This window comes from Microtus oregoni, unplaced genomic scaffold, assembly GCF_018167655.1.
Source record: "Microtus oregoni isolate MIOR12 unplaced genomic scaffold, Mior012 000001F_ref0000356, whole genome shotgun sequence".
NCBI classification, from domain to species: domain Eukaryota; kingdom Metazoa; phylum Chordata; class Mammalia; order Rodentia; family Cricetidae; genus Microtus; species Microtus oregoni.
Genome location: NW_024543060.1, coordinates 78,962,354 through 78,982,912, shown reverse-complemented (window position 1 = coordinate 78,982,912; position 20,559 = coordinate 78,962,354). Strand labels below are relative to the sequence as shown.

The following is a 20,559-nucleotide window of genomic DNA, read 5'->3' as shown; positions in this document are numbered from 1 at the left end:
TTTGTATCTGTTTATTTTGATTGCAATATACAAATAATTGAGGCATATGATGTTTGCTTGTGGCTTAAATTATAATGTAATTTAATCAAGATAATTAGCATATATTCATCATCATATACACCTACTAGGTTTTGTGTTAATAGCAATTAAAATCTAACTTTTTAGCAAGTTTCAAATGTGAAATATTTGTTAAATATGATAATTCTAAGATATTATTTAGAAAAATATGCTAAGCAAATAAATTAGTGATAGAATGACACAACAAAAACAAAAGAAAAAATGCATAATGCCACTTACTCATGGAATCTATAAACATAATGCCACTTACTCATGGAATCTATAAAGATAGTGCCACTTATTCATGGTATCTATCATGTTCAAAGGCATAGAAACAGATAACAATGTCTACCACAGTCAGGAGGGAATGATGGATGAGCAAAATAAATTAAATAAATACATAAAAGTACATACAAAATAATAATAATAATAATAATAATGATGATGATGATTATGATAACAGGCACTAGTCCAAGAATGCAAGGTTTCTGCTGTTTGGAAAGGCAGTGTTTCCCACAAAAGTTCCTGTTTTCAAAGTCTAGTTCACAGCTGCTGAATACTGCATCTGATTACTGAAAGTGATTGACAGCTGAATACTATGACCTGGTATAGTGAACGTTACCTCCATTCTCCTTTTCTTCTCGCTGTGAGTGTAAATTTCCAGTTCTGCCTGAGCATGCAGATCATGAACACCCTTCTTCCCTCAATGTGGTCATTAAATTAGGAACCTGTCAGGAAAATTACTTTAATCACAGAAAATGTTTCTCCTGGAGGAGGCAAGCAAATGGCATGGAATGTAGTCCTCTTATCTGACCTGCCCTTTGACACAGCCACAGTCCCCTGTTTTCTTCAGGTTGCCTGCTTCTCTTTAAGCCTGAGATGCAGATCAAACAATTCAGTAAAATAGGCAGGCCTACAACTTTAACTGGAAATGCCTGAGCCTCAATCTAGATCCACTCAAAAGCAATCAGTCATCAAGAAGTAAGCCTGTATATGTTCAGAGCCATGGAAAAAGTTATAAATTTCAATATATAGAAAAATATTATTCCCAATCTAATCATACTTTTTCATATGTCTATGTTGCTAAACTATAACATTCCATATGTAGTTAGTTGCTTTTCTTTTTTTTAATTTATTTTTCCATTCAAAAATTTACACTTTCTCCCCTCCTCCCATTCCCCTCGTGCTCCCCAACTCACCCTTTCCCCTCCCCCTCCCTCCTTAAGAGAGGGCAGGGAATCCTACCCTGTGGGAAGTCCAAGCCCCACCCCCCCACACATCCAGGCCAAGGAAGCTTTGCGTCCAAATAGACTAGGGTCCCCAAAAAACTAGTACATGATTATCTCAAATATCACCATAGAATCTTCGTCCGGCTATGGATGGAGATAGAGACAGAGACCCTCATCAGAGCAAAGGACTGAGCCCCAAAAGTCCAGATGAAGAGCAGAAGGAGGGAGAAGATGAGCAAGTTGCTTTTCTTGAGACGAGGTTTCTTTATGTAGACCTTCTTTTATATTTGTCCTGGAACTCTTGAGGTAGACCATGATGGCTTTGAACTCACAGAGATCTACTTGCTTCTGCCTCTCTAGTGAAGGTATTAAAGTTGTGCCCTACCTCACCTGGCCTTGGTCTTAATATTTCTTAATAGTAATACAGCTCATATGCTTTATACATGACTAAAAATAATGCAATTTTCAGATATAAGCATCAGAAAATAAGTAAATGTGGTTCCCAGAGTCATCTGGCAATTCTGATTTGAAGAAAAATCAAAAGACAAGAAACTATCACAATTTTCAATGCTGTTTATTGGAGAACTGATTAAAATGTATATATATGCATATACATATATGTATATTTATATCTATGTATATATATGAAAAAAGTTTGATGTTAAGGTAATCTCTAAGGAGGCATCTCAGCAAACACTAATAAAAACTAGAGTTTGATTTTATTTTTATGTGGTTTTATTTGAACATATATTTGAATTTACAAATACTATAAAAACAAAATCACCTAAAATGATGCATTATGTAAATTTATTGAAAATTAACCTTTGGTAGTTAGAAAGAAGAACTTCAGACAGTTCTTATGTTTAAATTATTGAGCTAGAAGAAAATGAAGAACCCCTTGAAGGGTATCATTAAGGACATCAAAATGCTGAAATCAGGTTTTTTTCTATATTTGATAAGTTCGTGACTGCAAATGTGGATAATTTTAATAATTCAAAACTCAGGAGTATAAAATGATGTGAACCTCCTGAGAGTTCAACCACTGCAAAAGATTATGTCTACACTTCAAAGACACTACTTTGACCAAAATCTTTCCCAGGGGTAGGAAAATTGAAATATAGAAATGTTTTGTCTATAATGCAAGTATGCATTGCTTATAAACAAAGACATTCTGGTCTCTATGATAATTAATTTCTTCTACAAAGAGTAATCCAGTGAATTTTGTAACAAAATTGTATGACTTTGTAAATTCTTATCAGCTGGTCTCATTGGAAGGGAAAGTCAGGTAGAATGCCATAATATTATTCTTTTTGTCAAAGGTTCTCTACCTTATTAAAATTGGATTTTTGGATGTTACATTGCATGTTTGATTTTTGGATGTCACATTGTCTAAAAGTATAATGACTACACCCATTTTAAACACTGAACCAAAACTTCTTGCTTAAATGAATAAAATTGAAGATTTATAGTTTGAATAAAATGTAGTGTAGAAGGAGGGAGCTGCTTGTTCTTCCCAGCTGCCCAGCCAGCTTATCCCTCAAATAATCACACAGAAACTTTATTCATTAAATCACTGCTTTTCCCATTAGTTCTAGCTTCTTATTAGCTAAGACTTATGTCTTAATTTTATCCATTTCTATTAAACTATGTGTCACCACTAGGCTGTGGTTTACTGGGTAAAATTTCCAGTGTCTATCTCAAGCAGCTCCATGGCTTCTCACTCTCCACCTTCCTTCTCCCAGTATTCAGTTCAGTCTTCCCTGCCTACCTAAGTTCTGCACTATCAACATGCCAAAGCAATTTCTTTATTAACCAATAAAGGCAACACATAGACAGAAGGACTTCCTATACCAATGCATCTATCCTGGTCAGAACTATCTGTAGCAGCCTATTCATGTAAGTCTCACATACTAATTTTAATATATTATTTTTTATACTTATGAGACAAATATTAAAATTGACTAACTCTTAGACACATTATAAGATGTCATAAATGAAATGAGATTATAGAACGCAAAATAAGAAATTTATCCGTAACGTTTCCATTATCATTTAAGATTCTCATTTATATCTTACGTAACTAAAAACACCTGTAAAATGTACTATGCTCAATGACTGTTGAAAAATCATAAACATCTAGATCACCCTTGCAACCTGATAATCCTTCCTTGTTTGGATACAAACTGGTCCCCCTATAATGTTAGTCCCTATCTCCGAAGTTGAAGATTCTCCCCACTACTGTTAAACAAACCCCATCAACCACACATCTTAATTTAACCTTCATGAAGAAAGTTAATTCATTTATTTTCAATAGGCTTTAATTACTTCCCTCCACTCTCCCTGCTCCCTCCAACCCTTTCCATAAATGCCTTTACCCTTTGGCTCTCTCAAATTCATAACCTCCTTTTAAAAATGTTTTGTTTTATTTAAATATTAACTATTTTTAAATAAAACAAAACATGCAGAGTACTTTCAGTGTGGCTTTGTATTTATATAATTGCAAAGATAATCACATGGCAATGGATAACCAATTAAGGGACTCACTCCTTGAGAAAACTGTTTTACATCCTCTCATCCTTCCTTAGTTGCCTGTAGTTCTTAGTCTAAGAGCAGAGTTATATGAGATTTTCCTTTTACATTACAGTATTTATCTGGGTCTTGTCCTGTTAATTTTTGTTTAGGGAGTTACTTTTTCAATACAAGATTGATGAAGTATCTCTATTATCTCTAAGAAATACAGTCTACCTCCTATGTCCTGGTTTTCTAGGTCTGACAAATCTTTTCACTCCCTTATATTCGTTTAAAGTGGTACAATGGTATCATATTTTATTTAAATAATGACAATTATCAAAATAAATTCAATCTAAAAATTTGCTAATAAAAACAAACATTTATAAAGTAGTTATTTAAGAAAGCTAGCAGAAATTCTGTACAAACCATGTGTTTTGTATAACTGAACCTTGCCAAGCTTTCATCTTTTCCTCTTAATTTATTTGTTAACCTTTAAAACCAACATCCAAAATCAAAGTTAGAATCAGCAGGCTGTGTGCTACTTTAGCTAGTTCTGGCCTTCTTCAAAATCACATGTGTGATAGTTCCCTGGAGACTCATTTGCAAATTAGTTTTTACTTTCAATATCTCAAAGGGCAACCATGGTTAAAAAAAAAAGAAAAGAAAAAGAAAAAAAGGGGGGAAGCTTTTTTTCCTGGTTATGTTGTTGAACACAATTGATTAAATAATTTATGTATGATATAGATGGAGGACACAAATTGGCGACAATAATCTGAATGATCAAGATGAAACCTGAGAAATAAAATCCTTACAGGTTGTTAAAATTCACATATACTCAGAATATTTTAAAGCCCATGCTCTCATAATCAGAAAACACCTGAGAAGTTCCCTTTTCCTCTCAACGCCAAAATCTTTTTATCTGTGAAAACGGGAAATAATATCTAGGGAACAGTTGTCACTGCCTGGCCAATTAAGTATGCTCCCAAATGAAAATGGATCATCTGCAATTGAGAAGAACAAACAATGATTCTAGTAATACAGAGAAACCTTTTTAAGACCATTTGACCACAACACGCAGTTATGTAAGTAGCATCAAATTTTAGACATAACAGACAAATTAAATTGGGTCTGACATTAAGTAGAGACTACTAAGGGACAGAATGTTAATGGTGTTAACAAGAACACACACACACACACACACACACAAGCAAAGCAAACAAAGAGCAAAAAAAATCCTAAAAATATATAGTAAAATACACTAAAGAAGATTTTAAAAACATGTAGGAGAATAGTTATTTTAAAAATAATAATAGAAAACAGGGTACAAGAGATATTATATGCAAAACAAATATCAAATCAATGCACTATGTCAAAAGCTATACAATATTAGGGTATTGCATTAAGTACTCCATTTCTTCAAAATATCTCAGAATAGCTTATGACAATACTAGACTTCACTAAAAGCAGGCAAGTTTATTCTCTCTCATAAGCCCATGTATATTTATCCTATTCTGTGACACCTTTAGAGATCGTGTGTGTGTGTGTGTGTGTGTGTGTGTGTGAATCTGTCTTTATTGTGCATCTGTAATCATTTTTTTTTTTACCAGAAGCACTTCTTAAAATGCCAAGCAGGCATAGCTAAGACTAATGCTCAGCTTTGCCTGTTGTCTCTGCCCTATCCAACATGGTGGAGATATGTTTGCTGCCTCTGCGAGCCATGCTTACCACCACAGCTCTAGGGACACAGTGGGTCTAAGTTGCCACTAAGTAGCTTGTAGCACTCTTGCTCACAAACCCTATGTGCTCTGTAGCAGAACCTCCCAAAAGAGCCAGAGTTGTTCATGCTGCCACTATGAACCAGGAAATCATTTCTTATAGAAGTCGCGTTTCTGCTTGGATATCACTATATAGTCTATTAAAGAAATCAAGACCAAATATGACCAAGTCTCTCTGAACCCACCTGTCACTAGGATCTCCACCTAAACACACCTCATCTCCACTGAAAGACTTTTCAGGAGACACCATGACAGTAGTACAAAAAGCCAGATTTTATTAGTACACTTTCACAGGGCAAAACAGAAAATAACCAAAGGATTACTGTCATGGTCTACACTATAGGCAGACTTTGCAGTGTTTTTTTTAATGACTCTCTAGAATAAGAGTGTCCTGACATTTGGTGGTGGTGGATGCCTTTATCCCCAGCACTCAGAAAACAGAGGCAGTTGGATGTCTGTGAGGTAGAGGCCAGTCTAGTCTACAAGAATTACTTCCAGGGAAGGCACCAAAACTACAGAGAAACTGTCAAAAAACAAAACAGTAAAAAGCAGAATAAGAGAGTCCTGCCGGGCGGTGGTGATGCACGCCTTTAATCCCAGCACTCGGGAGGCAGAGGCAGGCGGATCTCTGTGAGTTCGAGACCAGCCTGGTCTACAAGAGCTAGTTCCAGGACAGGCTCCAAAACCACAGAGAAACCCTGTCTTGAAAAAACCAAAAAAAAAAAAAAAAAACCCCAAAAAAACAAAAAAAACAAAAAAACAAAAACAAGAGAGTCCTGGGACACTTGTTCTTATCCCAGCAGCAGGAGCTACCTGTTATTAGCTAGCTACCTTGCTGATTAGTTTTAACTGTTAACTTGACACTGCCTAGATCTACCCGAGAAGAGTGCCTTAATTCAAGAATTATCCAGATTATGTTTCCTTGCATGCAGGACTTTGGGAAAGTCTCTTGATTATTATTTCTTCGTTATTATTTATGCAGTTCACTGTGACTTAGTTGACTCCATAGGCTGCATTCTATGCTCTATGAATGAAGAAAGCTATGGAAAGAATAGCAGCAAACAGGCACCATGAGAACATCTGTTTCTCTCTGTTCTTGATTATGGATGTGATTGGCTATTGTATGCATTCTTGTCTTTGTTTCCCACAGTGGTGGGGTGGAACACGGGAATAGAAAATGATAAACCATTTTTGTTCCTAAGCTGATTTTTTCATCATAGTGATTAATTATGACAACATAAAGAAATTATAACATATCGTTGTTCCAAAGATTTTAGGTTCTTCTAGTCAAATTTAGATAACTACTTTGGTGAACCTTTGTGGATGCTTATGATAACACCTATCCTATGAATAAAAAGAGATACAAGTCAGGCAAGTCTGTTCCGCTATAGGCTGTTAATGTTGAAAGGAGCTGCAAGCATTCTAATTATTAACCAATTGCCCAAGACAATTACCAATTTTCATGAAGTTTTTGGAAGAACAACACACATACAAATCTCCTCATCCCAGATAGGGAGTCCACCATGGACAAAAGTAGATAACACCAAATTTGAACATGGTGAACCATGATGTTATTGGGACCTCTTCTGGGAATATAGGTAGTGGTTACTAAAGAAGCAAAAACAAAAATGACTGATAGTGGCATCACCAAAGTTTACCTCAACAGGGTGACATCTCACAAAACCTGGGATCTCAGAGCATATACTCTACAACCCAAAGCAAATCAACAAGCTGGAGAGTATCCTTGCAAAGACATTTAATTATGCTAAACTTTTTCTATGTAGTTTAAATTGTTTCTGCTTCATCCATGCAGCTGCTCTGGTCTTGTATCTTCTTTGCAACTTCTTTTGTCTAAAAATGACTCTTAACAATATGGCTTTTTACTTTTAGGAAGGGGCCTAGTGAATTTGGTCAGTTTTAGAAACTTTGTAAAAATTTTTTAGGTGTTAATCTACCTGTTTGAGGAGCTTCTCTTCAGAATGGAAGGTTTCAATCCCAGAGGAAATAGTTAGTACAGTAGATTTTTAAATTCAAGGAATATGAATTTTTCCATAAATTTATCACCAGAAAAGTCTACACGGAGGGCAATGTAGTAGGGTAAACAGGTTTATTTATTTATTTGAAAATTATGAGAAAAAAACACAGTAATGGTAAGGTGATTTAGTGAAGATAGATATGGAAAAGATGGTCAGTGTAATGATAGCTAGTAAATAAAAATCAAATTGCCTTAATTTGAATGCCCACTACCTTAAAATATGCATGATACATATGTGTTTTAATATCTATATATTCATCTCTAATATGTGCATAATTATTTACATATGTTCATTCTTATATCTATATGAATTAAAAATTAATAACTGATTATAGTTCTGTGAAAATCATGTTGTATTGTTATATTTCTTTCCTCAAATAAATAAATTGCAAGCTCCACATAATTTATTCTTTCATTTTTCTTCAGAAAAGAGAAATCTTTATCTTTTATTGCTTATTTTATTAAATATATAACAGAAAACATTTTCAGAAGGAACTGCAATGACAGGTATGCATTCATAGTGGAATGGCTCATTACAGCATTCTTTCTGAAATATTTTCAACACATAATCTAATAATATTCTCAATGTCAAGCTCTCCAAATTGTGTGAATTTGAATCAGAATAGTGTAGACATTAAGTTTAATCATTAAACCTATGTTTATGTAAATGACAAAGTTATTCATTTAGTATTCTATTTATTATTATATTACTGGCCAAGTTATAATTTAGTTATAATTTTTATCTTTTTCTAGAGGTAATGCTAAAAGTAAATAAATGTTAACAGTCGTCAGGATGTTCAAATTTTAGCCAGAACCATGTCCAATTTATGTTTATATTTCTTTTCCATTCTCTTTTGCAATTTGATGACTTCTTTGCTGTCAATTTTGACAATATCAGTTTGAAGCAGTTTCATCATACCAACAATTGCAGCATGATGAAGGAAACATATAATAAAAAGACCATCTTCCTGTTTTATAATAGAGTCATCTTCCTTACTAGGGCACCATAAACTGAATAGAGATTTCTGTCAACAACAACTAGCAATTTCTCATGTCACCACAATTATCTCTTAGTATTTTTTTTTTGTTATCACATCAAATCTTATAAACACCTGTCTTCTAGTAAGGTATTTCAAGTATAAAATGAATAAATAAAGATAGTGATAATATGACCTAACATTTGACATGTATGTGAGGACCAACTTTTTTTTCTATTACAGAATAACATGTTTTTATTTTAATCTAGTAAAAGTCAAAAAGTACCAAGAAAAAATTATAAGTGTTGACTCACTTTATTAAAATTATACACTATTTATTTTTAATCACAAGGATTATTTTAGTATTTATTAATATGCTATTGGCTAGCTCTTCTACATTAAAGAGAAAATAACAGCCTAGATTTCAAGCATGCATCTATCAAATTACTTAGACTAGATAACATTAGTAGGCTTGCTGATTGGAACTAGCAAGGTATTTGATGTTTAAATTAGTTTCTTATTTGATTGTATTGACATGTATTTACTCATCCTGTCAGGAATATATTTCTAAAACTGGGAGATTATGCTGATTTAGTATTTAATATTCACATGCCTTTCAAATATGTGACATTTCAAAATTTTAAAACTGATATTTAAGGAATATTAAAATATGTTTAGTTTGGAATAAGAAAATACTTTATTTTAAACATTTTTTTTTTTTTACAAAAACTTTATTATAGACATGGCTTTACTTCATTCTCGCTTTGTTTACTAGTTTACTAGTCTGCCTTTAGGAGGCTCCTTAAATCTGTAATTCTCAGCTTTTTTAAAAAGCATGTAAATAAGAGCATAATAGATTTTGACAATTGAATCAACTGATGCATTAACAAATTAAATTCTTGCCGGGCGGTGGTGGCGCATGCCTTTAATCCCAGCACTTGGGAGGCAGAGGCAGGCGGATCTCTGTGAGTTCGAGACCAGCCTGGTCTACAAGAGCTAGTTCCAGGACAGGCTCCAAAACCACAGAGAAACCCTGTCTCGAAAAAACCAAAAAAAAAAAAAAAAATTGAATTCTTTGTATATACAGAGACTGTATAATAACTCTGTGGAGGCCCAAAAATATGAGGCTATTTCCAACTTGTCTGAAGGTCAGACAGTCTGAGGTTGCTTAAAATAGTTAACAGCAACCTTGGCTACATGTTCTGACCCAGGATACTTGATGCTTTTGACCTTAAGATGGCTCAGACACTCCACCCTTAGAAATGGTCAGGCTGTCTAAGCAGACTCTGCTCCTTCTTTTGAAATAGGAAGCTTGACCTTGGCAATAGTTGACTTCAGGATATTTGGTCAAGGGTGGGTTCACTGCTAATGATTTGATACTTAATGTATTGTAGCAATTAACAGTTTAAGCTGTCCTTTGTCGTTTTGTTGATTTCTTCCCCCTTTTGTATTGGGGTATAAAAGTGTATAACAAAATTAAACAATGGGATTTCAGTATTCACTAAAACTGCCTCCCAGTATATCCTGTGTTTTCGCTTTTCTTGTTTTCACTCAAGCCTTTATTCTCTTTACTATTTTTTCTTATCCCCATGCCCCTATCCTCGTAAGTGATATTTTTATCAGAACTGGTCTCCAACATAACTCTTGGAAATGATAATAAGTAATAAATAGGTATGAAATTAAGTCAATTTGTTAAAATTACTTTGTATCAATTTATACTTATAAAATTTTAATTGATGGTTATATATGGTATGGGTTCCTACATCTTTTACATGCTGATTTTTCTTGAACCAGACTATACATAATTTTAAGTTTCAAGAAATATATTACCACCATGAAAGATATAATATATTGTCTATAAAATATGTGGCTCTTGCATTCTAAAATCTTTCTCTTTTCATGACATTACAAAATTAATCATCAATAATTTAAAATATTTTAAATTTTACCAGATTTGCTTCAAGTATCCATCCTAATGTTCATAAAGTTATCAATTTAATAGCAAAATATTTCTCTCAATATCAAATTAAATATGATTTAAGAGAAAATGTAACTTTTGTATAATTTACTATATTAATATTCTATGCAACTATCCTTATAGAACATTTTTGATCAAGGAAAATATAGATTGTACATGATTTATTAAGGGAAAGTAAAAAAAAAAACTCTCAAAAGGGAAGGAAGCCATTTCCAATTCTTTGTTTCCTACAAATTTCATTTTGTAATGATTGATAAAATACATTCTTAGAATTACACTAACCACATTTTATATAGTTAATCACTAAAACAAGCCATTGAGATATTGAAGGATTTCTTTTTATTTCCCACTTGAGAGAGTTAATTTTTACCAAGCTTAAGTTTATTAAAAGTTATACAGTAAATGAGAAACTGAGAGAAAGTATGCTGACCAGGAGGTTATGTCTTTATTTTCAAGTCATATTATTTTAAGTACACAGTCGTACCATTTTACAATAGATATAAAAATAAATGCTGGTTAAGGATAAATGCCTGAGCCAGGAGCATGCATTTATTCCCAGCACACAGGAGGTAGAGACAGTCAGATCTCTATGAGTTCAAGGCCAGATTGGTCTACAGAGATAGTTCCATTATGTCCAGCACTACACAGAGAAACTGTATCTTAAACACCAAAATAAATAAATGTATAGGTCAATAAATAAATACTTAAAAATAATTCATTTGAGGGGTTTATTTTACATATTCTAGGGTGCTTAGTCATTTTATATGTTTTTGAACATAATTTCCATGTATCAATTATCTCAAGAATGGAAATAAAAGACTTCTAGTTTATATTTGCACTATACAGTGAAGACTAAAAGGATAACATTTATATATCTGTGTACATCATATAAAAAGAATGATTTTTATTGAAGTAAACTTTGATCAGACCATAATCTATATTCCAGAGTGTAAAACCTATATTGACTCTTAAACAATAAGCATTTATACAAGAAAGGAAGAAAGCTAAATGGCCAGAATATTAATCTTCAGGAAAACAGACAGCCTTTCTTTCCACTTATACAATTCATAAAATGAGCTTAACCTCCCCAGACGTAAGTGTGTGTATCTATAATTCTGGTACTTAATTACTTCTAGTCAACAGGGAGGCTTCAATATGACTGTCCCTGGCTTTGTGTTTGCTAAAGAAGGAGATCTCATTATCACAGCCTATCCTGAGGAGACTTTGGGAGGATGTTCGAAGGAAGAATGCCATTACACATCCTCAAAAAGAGGTCTACGACACTATTTTGTTTTTCAATTTATTCTCTGCTGGGGATTTCTAGTTTCTGCTGTAGAATAAATGTTTTAAAATGAATGCACCAGAGTCTAAGATAGATAGTATGACCCATGATGCCTGAGCAACACTGGTTACGGAAAGTTCTCATCGTCTCCTCCCAAAGTGATCCACATTCTCTCAAACTTTTAATGCTTTGTTTGAGAAGTCATTGTTTTGTTAAAACTGAAAAATGTAAGTATCACTATATTAGGGAAGGAACTAGAAGTGCTTAACTCAAAATATAATAATAAATGATATGATAATACATATTCTTACAATATTTCAAAGTAATATAATTAATTGATATTTTGGCTATTATAATTTGTCATTCTTAGAGCGCTTTGAAATATTTTCAGCACTCATAGGGATAGTGAATAATTGAATTTGACATTCTAAATTATGTATTATTTTCTTGTGAAATGTATATGTACTTAAATATTTTACTTAGTTGTATCTATTTTGTCTGTAAGATTCTTCCTTTGATTTGTAAACATGAATGATGAAAAAGTCTATATCTAATATCGTATGCACAATTCTACTAAAAATATTGATATAGTCATTTTATCAGTCATCATGACCAGGTTTTTTTTTTTTATTTATTGGTGACTGTCTTTCTAGCTAAGTGAACTACAAATAAACACCTAACTTCCTCCTCCTGCTTTTTCAATTTTTTTCTCACTATTTTCTAAGTATAGCCCCTCTGACATTTAACAGATATTATTCTAATTGTTTTTTCTTGTTCTAATTTAGAATTTAAGTGATTAATTTGTGCTTGTAAAATTATATTTGTTAGTCTTTCTTCGCAGTAATTATTTTAAAATACAACATAAAAATGTTCTTAAGACTAAAAGTATTATTTGTTACACAGTTAATATATCTCCAGCATAAGGTGTATGAAAATTGTTAGGGTATTTCTAAACTGAAGGAAAAACATCCCATTTATTGGCTAAATAAATATTTGCTTTGTATTCACTAGAGAAATTTCTTTTTACATTGTGCATTCCAAAAGTAATTTTGCCGTCTGTGGAATCTGAGAATATTTTTTTCTTCATTTTTTTCCCCGAGATGTTTTTGTACAATCTTTGGTTTGCCATTCCTGTCTGGTGAGATGCTACTGTCAATTAAATCATTGTTCTATCAAGTGAATAAAACTGAAAGTGAATAGGGTGAGAAGCAGATAGGGAAGCGATGAGTTTATATTTTGTGATGGACACGGCTCAGTGCTTCTCATACGATGCTCATATAAGATTAAAGGCTTGACTTTAAAACAGAGAGTCTACAATCACACGTTCTGCAAAGCAACCATTGAAGCAACTCATACTTTAAAACGTGTGTGCTGACTCTGGTACTCAGGTGGATAAGTGGTATCAGGGATGCAAAGCAATGACATCAGTTCAACGCCTCAAGTAAATATCAGGGTGTTTCTGTGGCATTTTGAGCAAAATAAGGGCATGAAAAAATTAGGAACTGATTAACCTCTGGGAAAGTACATTAAGAATATAGCCAAGAGGGTTTCATGATAGAGTGTGTACAACATGTGGTAAGAATACATCAGAGGTTAGGACAGAGGTTTTTGTTTTTTTCTTTAAAACATAAATTTTATTGATTTTTTGGAAATGTCATATTATGCACTCTAATCCTGCTCACCTCCCAGTCCGTCCATAGCTGACCCTCACCCCTGCAATGCACTCCCCAAATAAATAAAATGAAAAACAAAACAAAAACAATAGACCCACCTAGCTCCTCCATCTTTCCAACACTACTTCTTTATCCTACTGTCATCGGGAGCTGTGTCCTCCCAGCCAATTGCAAAATATTGATTCCAATGAATCATTGGTCTGGTTGACAGCCCGTGGTTTCGGCTATGCCATCTTCATTGATCTCAACGCTTATAGACACGCATCTCAGATATCCTGTTGCTGTCCCAGTCATGGAGATTGTACACTTATGTTCTGCAGGATTGGTTTCTTTGTGCACTTCAGCAGGTCAAAGATGGGGCAAAAGGTTTTGACTATAAGATCACAGAGAAGGACAGCATTATCATCAACTATTACAAAATGGTTTTGCTCTGAAAGAGCTTCCTTTTAGGTAGAGAATATTAGGATTTTCATCAGAGTAGTACAATTAGTTAGAAGTATTTAACTTTTAACCAAATGGATTTTTTTTGGGGGGGTGCAATGAACTTTATTGATGGTATTCAAGAGAGTAGGGCTCCCTAAGCCCCCTCCTGCTATTCTGGGGGTCTGGGATGGAAACTGTGAGGGAGATGCTCAGTGTTAAGGGTTAGTTAGGCCAGGGACTGCTCAGCAGCCGAGGACCTCTCTCTTGCTGTGTCCTTGCTGGGATGGGTGGTCCAGGGCGGGCTTCTTACTCCTTGGAGGCCATGTAGGCCATGAGGTCCACCACTCTGTTGCTGTAGCCGAATTCATTGTCGTACCAGGAAATGAGCTTTACAAAGTTGTCATTGAGAGCAATGCCAGCCCCAGCATCGAAGGTGGAAGAGTGGGAGTCACTGTTAAAGTCACAGGAGACGACCTGGTCCTCAGTGTAGCCCAGGATGCCCTTTAGTGGGCCCTCGGATGCCTGCTTCACCACCTTCTTGATGTCATCATACTTGGCAGCTTTCTCCAGGCGGCATGTCAGATCCACGACGGACACATTGGGGGTAGGAACGCGGAAGGCCATGCCCGTGAGCTTCCCGTTCAGCTCTGGGATGACTTTGCCCACAGCCTTGGCAGCGCCAGTGGACGCAGGGATGATGTTCTGGGCAGCACCACGGCCATCTCGCCACAGCTTCCCAGAGGGGCCATCCACAGTCTTCTGGGTGGCCGTGATGGCATGGACTGTTGTCATGAGTCCTTCCACGATGCCAAAGTTGTCATGGATGACCTTGGCCAAGGGGGCTAAGCAGTTGGTGGTGCAGGAAGCGTTGCTGACAATCTTGAGGGAATTGTCATACTTGTCATGGTTCACACCCATCACAAACATGGGGGCATCGGCAGAAGGGGCGGAGATGATGACCCTCTTGGCCCCACGCTTCAAGTGGGCCCCAGCCTTCTCCATGGTGGTGAAGACACCAGTAGACTCCACAACATACTCGGCACCGGCATCCCCCCATTTGATGTTGGCGGGATCTCGCTCTTGGAAGATGGTGATGGCCTTCCCGTTGATGACAAGCTTCCCATTCTCAGCCTTAACTGTGCCTTTGAACTTGCCATGGGTGGAGTCATACTGGAACATGTAGACCATGTAGTTGAGGTCGATGAAAGGGTCATTGATGGCAACAACGTCCACTTTGCCAGAAGTGAAGGCAGCCCTGGTAACCAGGCGTCCAATACGGCCAAATCCGTTCACTCCGACCTTCACCATCGTGTCTCTTGAACGAGGCTGGCACTGCACGAAAAGAAGCGGCTGTCTCTAGAACAGGGAGGAGCAGAGAGACCAAATGGATTTTATTCTGTGAGATTGAACAAGCTATAATAACTTGCACCCACCATTTAGCAAACATGGTTATATTCCGAAAACCTTCTTCATGGCTGCTTTCCTCTGAAAATGTCCACCTCTCAATCCAGTTATTATTTATTTTTACTAGCTCCATAAGTTTTTATTTTCTACAATATTTTCTACTTAAAATAATACAGAATAGAGCCATTCCAATTTGCCTTTTGCATTTAATAATGTGTCTGTTAGCCTAGACGAACTATGCAATTCTGTGGCTTGGTATCTCATTTCTATTTAGTGCTCAATAATATCACATTGTCCATATGCCATATATTTAACTTGTCCAGTCACCCACAAATATAACACTTGATTTATCCTCAGTCTAACAAATCCTAAATGGAGGTACCATATATATCTCCATGAAGGCTCTTTTGTAGTTCTAATTTTCAATATGTCTGAGTAGATATGGTTGAGAATAAATGTTAAATCATGTTATTAAATAGTGAAGGGGTTTTTATAAACTATATAACTGTGTTCCACAGTGGTTATAAGAATTTTCCTTCTCGGTAGTGAAGAATGAGAATTCTTGCTGCCCCCCAAACTAAGTAACATTTGGGCATGATCATTCCTCAGTGTTGTCTCTCAGTGTGATTTGCAATTCTCAGACAATACATACCTTAAATTTTTTTCTCTTTGTCCACCACTTGCATATTTTTGATCTGTAATTATTGATGGCCCCTTTGTGATTGGGCTATTTTCTCTTGCTGAATTCTTATATGATATTTGTACGATATTTATATTACATATTTTAACCTGAAGTCTTTAAGGGTATATTTTAAATATTTTAGAGATGTGGTGTTATTTGAAGAAGAGAAATAATTAAAATTTATTCAAGTTTATTTTATCATTTTATAGGTTTTATTTTTTATTTCTTTTTTAACTTTTTTTTATTGAAAAAAAATTTTCTGCCTCCTCCCAGCCTCCCATTTGCCTCCCCCTCCTCCCGTCCTTCCCCCCCTCCCACCACTCCTCTCCCCCTCCCTCTCCAGTCCAAAGAGCACTCAGGGTTCCCTGCCCTGTGGAAAGTCCAAGGTCCTTCCATCCTTCATCCAGGTCTAGGAAGGTGAACATCCAAACTGGCTAGGCTCCCACAAAGCCAGAACATGAAGTAGGATCAAAACCCCATGCCATTGTCCTTGGCTTCTCATCAGCCCTCATTGTCCGCCATGTTCAGAGTCCGGTTTTATCCCATGTTTTTTCAGCCACTGTCCAGCTGGCCTTAGTGAGCTCCCAATAGATCAGCTCCACTGTCTCAGTGGGTGGGTGCACCCCTCGTGGTCCTGACTTCCATGCTCATGTTCTCCCTCCTTCTGCTCCTCATTGGGACTTTGGGAGCTTAGTCCGATGCTCCAGTGTGGGTCTCTGTCTCTATCTCCATCCATCGCTAGATGAAGGTTCTATGATGATATGCAAGATATTCGCCAGTATGTCTATAGGATAGGGTCATTTCAGGTTCCCTATCTTCAGCTGCCCAAGGAATCAGTCGCCCTTTTATACACAAAGGATATGGAAGCAGAGAGGGAAATCAGAGAATTATCACCTTTCACGATAGCCACAAATGGCATTAAATATCTTGGGGTAACTCTAACCAAGGAAGTGAAAGATCTATTTAACAAGAACTTTAAGGCATTGAAGAAAGAAATTGAAGAGGATACCAGAAAATGGAAGGATCTCCCTTGCTCTTGGATTGGGAGGATCAACATAGTAAAAATGGCAATTCTACCAAAGGCTATTTATAGATTCAATGCAATCCCCATCAAGGTCCCATCAAAATTCTTCACAGATCTTGAGAGAACAATAATCAACTTTATATGGAAAAACATTTTATAGGTTTTAATATTGGTTTTATATCTAAAAGTTATCATAATTCCTAATGTCATCACAAATTATGATGCCTGTGAAATTATGAGTATTTTTTATATTTAGGTCCGTGATCAATTTTAAGTTCTGAAAATGTATAAGATATGTTCCTGAATTTCCTTCTCTATGGGTGAATGTCTCATCGTTCTAGTAGGCATCATTCATTTTGTGGAATGCACCATAAAATCTAGAACATGGGTACAGAATACCGAGGTTGATCTTTGTCTGCCACTTATTGATACCCAAATGTTGGTAAAAATTGCCTAACTATTCTGACCAATTTTTTCACTACAATACCAGGTTAGCACTATTTCTATCACCTATATGAATAAGCAACATAAAAATATCATTACATCATTGTGTTTCATGCAATGTGAAGTATTATGTAAACATAATGTACTTATTTATATTTTGATAATAAGTTCATTCATGAAAGACATACATTTATTTACAAAATTAAAAAAAGATTTTAGTCTTCAAAAATTAGTCTATTACTTTTATTTAGATAATATGATATTCAGATATTTAGCAAACATTATCATAGTATTGTCATGGAGCATGTTCTCTTTACAGAAATATGAATTAGATAAGCAAATATTTATTTGCCAAAATGAACAAATCTGGATAGATGAGGTTGTTAAACTCTGGTAATTTTGATGGATTATGTATGCAAGGCTGCATTTTCATAAACATATTTTCTGAACATCTGCATGAATTTGAATGTGCCATCATCAAGGCAAATTTTAGGTGCAGATGAATTAGACACACATGGAGGATATCGACGGTTATTGGAGACGCGATGTTACAATCAAATACTAGCAGGTGTGCATGTTTCAATGATCATGACTTCCATATTGAGTGACTTCAATAGAAAATCACTTTTAAATGTGCCAAGGCAATTTTCTCTATTTCCAACGCTTGTTCTTTCATACCTAAACACTGCAAAATGGCATTTTAATGTTTTTAAGTAAACAATTTGCCTCTCCCTTTAAAGAGCTTCATTAGATTAGCCGACGCCTCAACAGCAGCCATGTATGATGCACTCGTCACTGAAAATGCCCTATCTTCTCCCAATCATCTGGAAATTTCTGCTTAGAATTTTCAGGGAGTTATCATGGAGAATACGATGTGGAGCTCCTCACAGGCCGTACCATCTTTCAGGCTTACAACACCTGGGAAGAGGCTAGATGATGCAAAAAGAAAACACGCAGAGAGAAGTCGGGCTAAATGAATATCTCATTAACTCTGCATAGCTACGTTCTTAATAAACAAAAAAATATGAAACCACACCCAAAACATATGTAACGAGGGAACCAAAGGAAAGTCGAAGTATTGATTTAAATGGACTATTTTCAGAATGCCATTCTGAACTTAAGTTTTCAAGCTATCTTCAATCATTGCATATTTTCTTAATCCATGCTCCAATAAATGCAAATTTAAAGCTAGTTAGCCAGGGCTGCAGAGATTGTGCAGTGACGGACAGCATTTCCTGTTCTCATACAGGAATGGGGTTCTGTTCAGAGCGCCCATACTGAACAGCTCACAGATGACAGTAATGCTATTTCCAAGAGATTCAATGACCAGTTCTGACCTTGTGGTACAGATGTTCATTGAATAGGCACGATACATATAATTACAAATTGTAAAGAATAAATTAGTTAAGAAATGAAACTTCATATTTAATTAATGAGGAATATTGTTGCACTAATTCTTGTCAGCTTCAATAAAAACTCAGAGTAGGGGTTAATCCAGAAGATCAGAGAAACTGAGAGACACTAGAGAGTTTTTTGTTTTTGTTTTTTAACCTCTACCAATGCTCATACCGAAGGGGCGATCCTGTCCTCAGACTGCATCTTCCGACTCAATCTGACTCCACCAAAGCTCGTACAGCAGCTGTATCCACCAAAGATCAGACTACCAGAGCTCCTGTCTCCTCCCACCTTATATTCCTCTCTCTGCCCAGCCAGATCACTCTTGTCTCCACCTCACTACTGCTGGAATTAAAGGAATGGGATCCCAAGTCCTGAGATCACCTTTGTGTGAGCTCTGTTTCTCTTTTAGACAGGTTCAATCTTTATAGCCCAGGGTGGCCTTGAACTAACAGAAATCCGTGAAAGGTGTGTGCCACCACTCCTGGGCCTCTAGCACCTTAGTTTCACTCTCTGATATTTAGGCAACCTTAATTTGTTAAAAGACAAACAAAATATAACTACAGAATATGCATTCTGTTCTTTTTAAAATTCTTTTTAAAATTTTGTTTTACATTCCAGCCCCAATTCTCCCCACTTCCCGACCCATCTTCCCACCGTCCCTGACTCCCCTTCTTGCCAAATCCATCTGGCATCCACTCTTCCCAGTGGTTAAAGGCTCCTATGGAGAGTCAACAAAGTCTGGCACTTTAATTTGGGACAGATAGAAACCCCCCTCACACTCCACCCTGCATTAAGGCTGAGCATGGCATCCCACCATAAGGAATGGATGTTACAAGCCAGTTCGTGCACCAGCAATAGATCCTGGTCCTACTGCCAGGGGTCCCTTAGATTGTCTAAGCTTCACCACCTAGTTTGGTCCCATAGAGGCTCCATAGATGTCAGTCTAAAGTTTAAGAGTTTCCGTGAGCTTGGTTCAGCTGTCTCTAGATTTCTCCATCATGATCTTGAGCTCTCTTGCTCATATATTCCCTCCTCCTTCTCTTTAATTAGATTCCTGGAGCTTGGTCTAGTACTTGGTTGTGGATCTCTGCATCTGCTCCCATCAGTTACTGGATAAAGGCTCCATGATTATAGGTGGGGTATACACCAATTTGATTACAGGGGAAGGCCAATTCAGGCACCCTCTTCACTATTGCTGGTAGTCTTAGCTGGGGTCATCCTTGTGAATTCTTGGGAATTTCTCTAGCACCAGGTTTTTTTCTAAGGTTGTAGTGAATCTCTCTGTCAAGATCTCTTTTTCACTGCTGAGTAGAACTCTAAAGTGTATATGTGCCACACCTTCTTTATCCATTCTACTATTGAGGGGCACCTAGGTTGTTTCTAGGTTATGGCTATTACAAATAGTGCTGCTATGAACATAGTTAAACAAATGCTTATGTAGTATGATTGGGCATATCTTGGGTATATTCCCAAGAGTGGAATTGCTGGATCCTGGGGTAGATTGACTCCCATTTTCCTGAGAAACCGCCACACTGATTTCCAAAGTAGTTGCACAAGTTTGCATTCCCACCAGCAATGGATGAATGTTCCACAGCCTCTCCAGCAAAGGCTATCATTGGTGTTTTTGATTTTAGTCATTCTGACAGGTGTAAGATGATATCTCAAAG

General features: G+C 36.0%; 2 protein-coding genes across 3 annotated transcripts in view; one reads left to right on the top strand and one right to left on the bottom strand.

The window, feature by feature from the left end:
- Positions 1 to 20,559, top strand: part of Mgat4c (MGAT4 family member C) — a 497,836-nt gene that overhangs the window by 194,271 nt on the left and 283,006 nt on the right. The window lies entirely within an intron of this gene.
- On the bottom strand, positions 14,247 to 15,248 carry LOC121462854 (glyceraldehyde-3-phosphate dehydrogenase-like). The gene has a single exon (XM_041674819.1). It carries the CDS (start codon positions 15,246 to 15,248, stop codon positions 14,247 to 14,249), a length of 1,002 nt encoding a protein of 333 aa, XP_041530753.1.

Bases quoted from the DNA above. Each gene is read 5' to 3' on its own strand.
- LOC121462854 (XM_041674819.1), bottom strand. From the start codon at position 15,248: ATGGTGAAGGTCGGAGTGAACGGATTTGGCCGTATTGGACGCCTGGTT.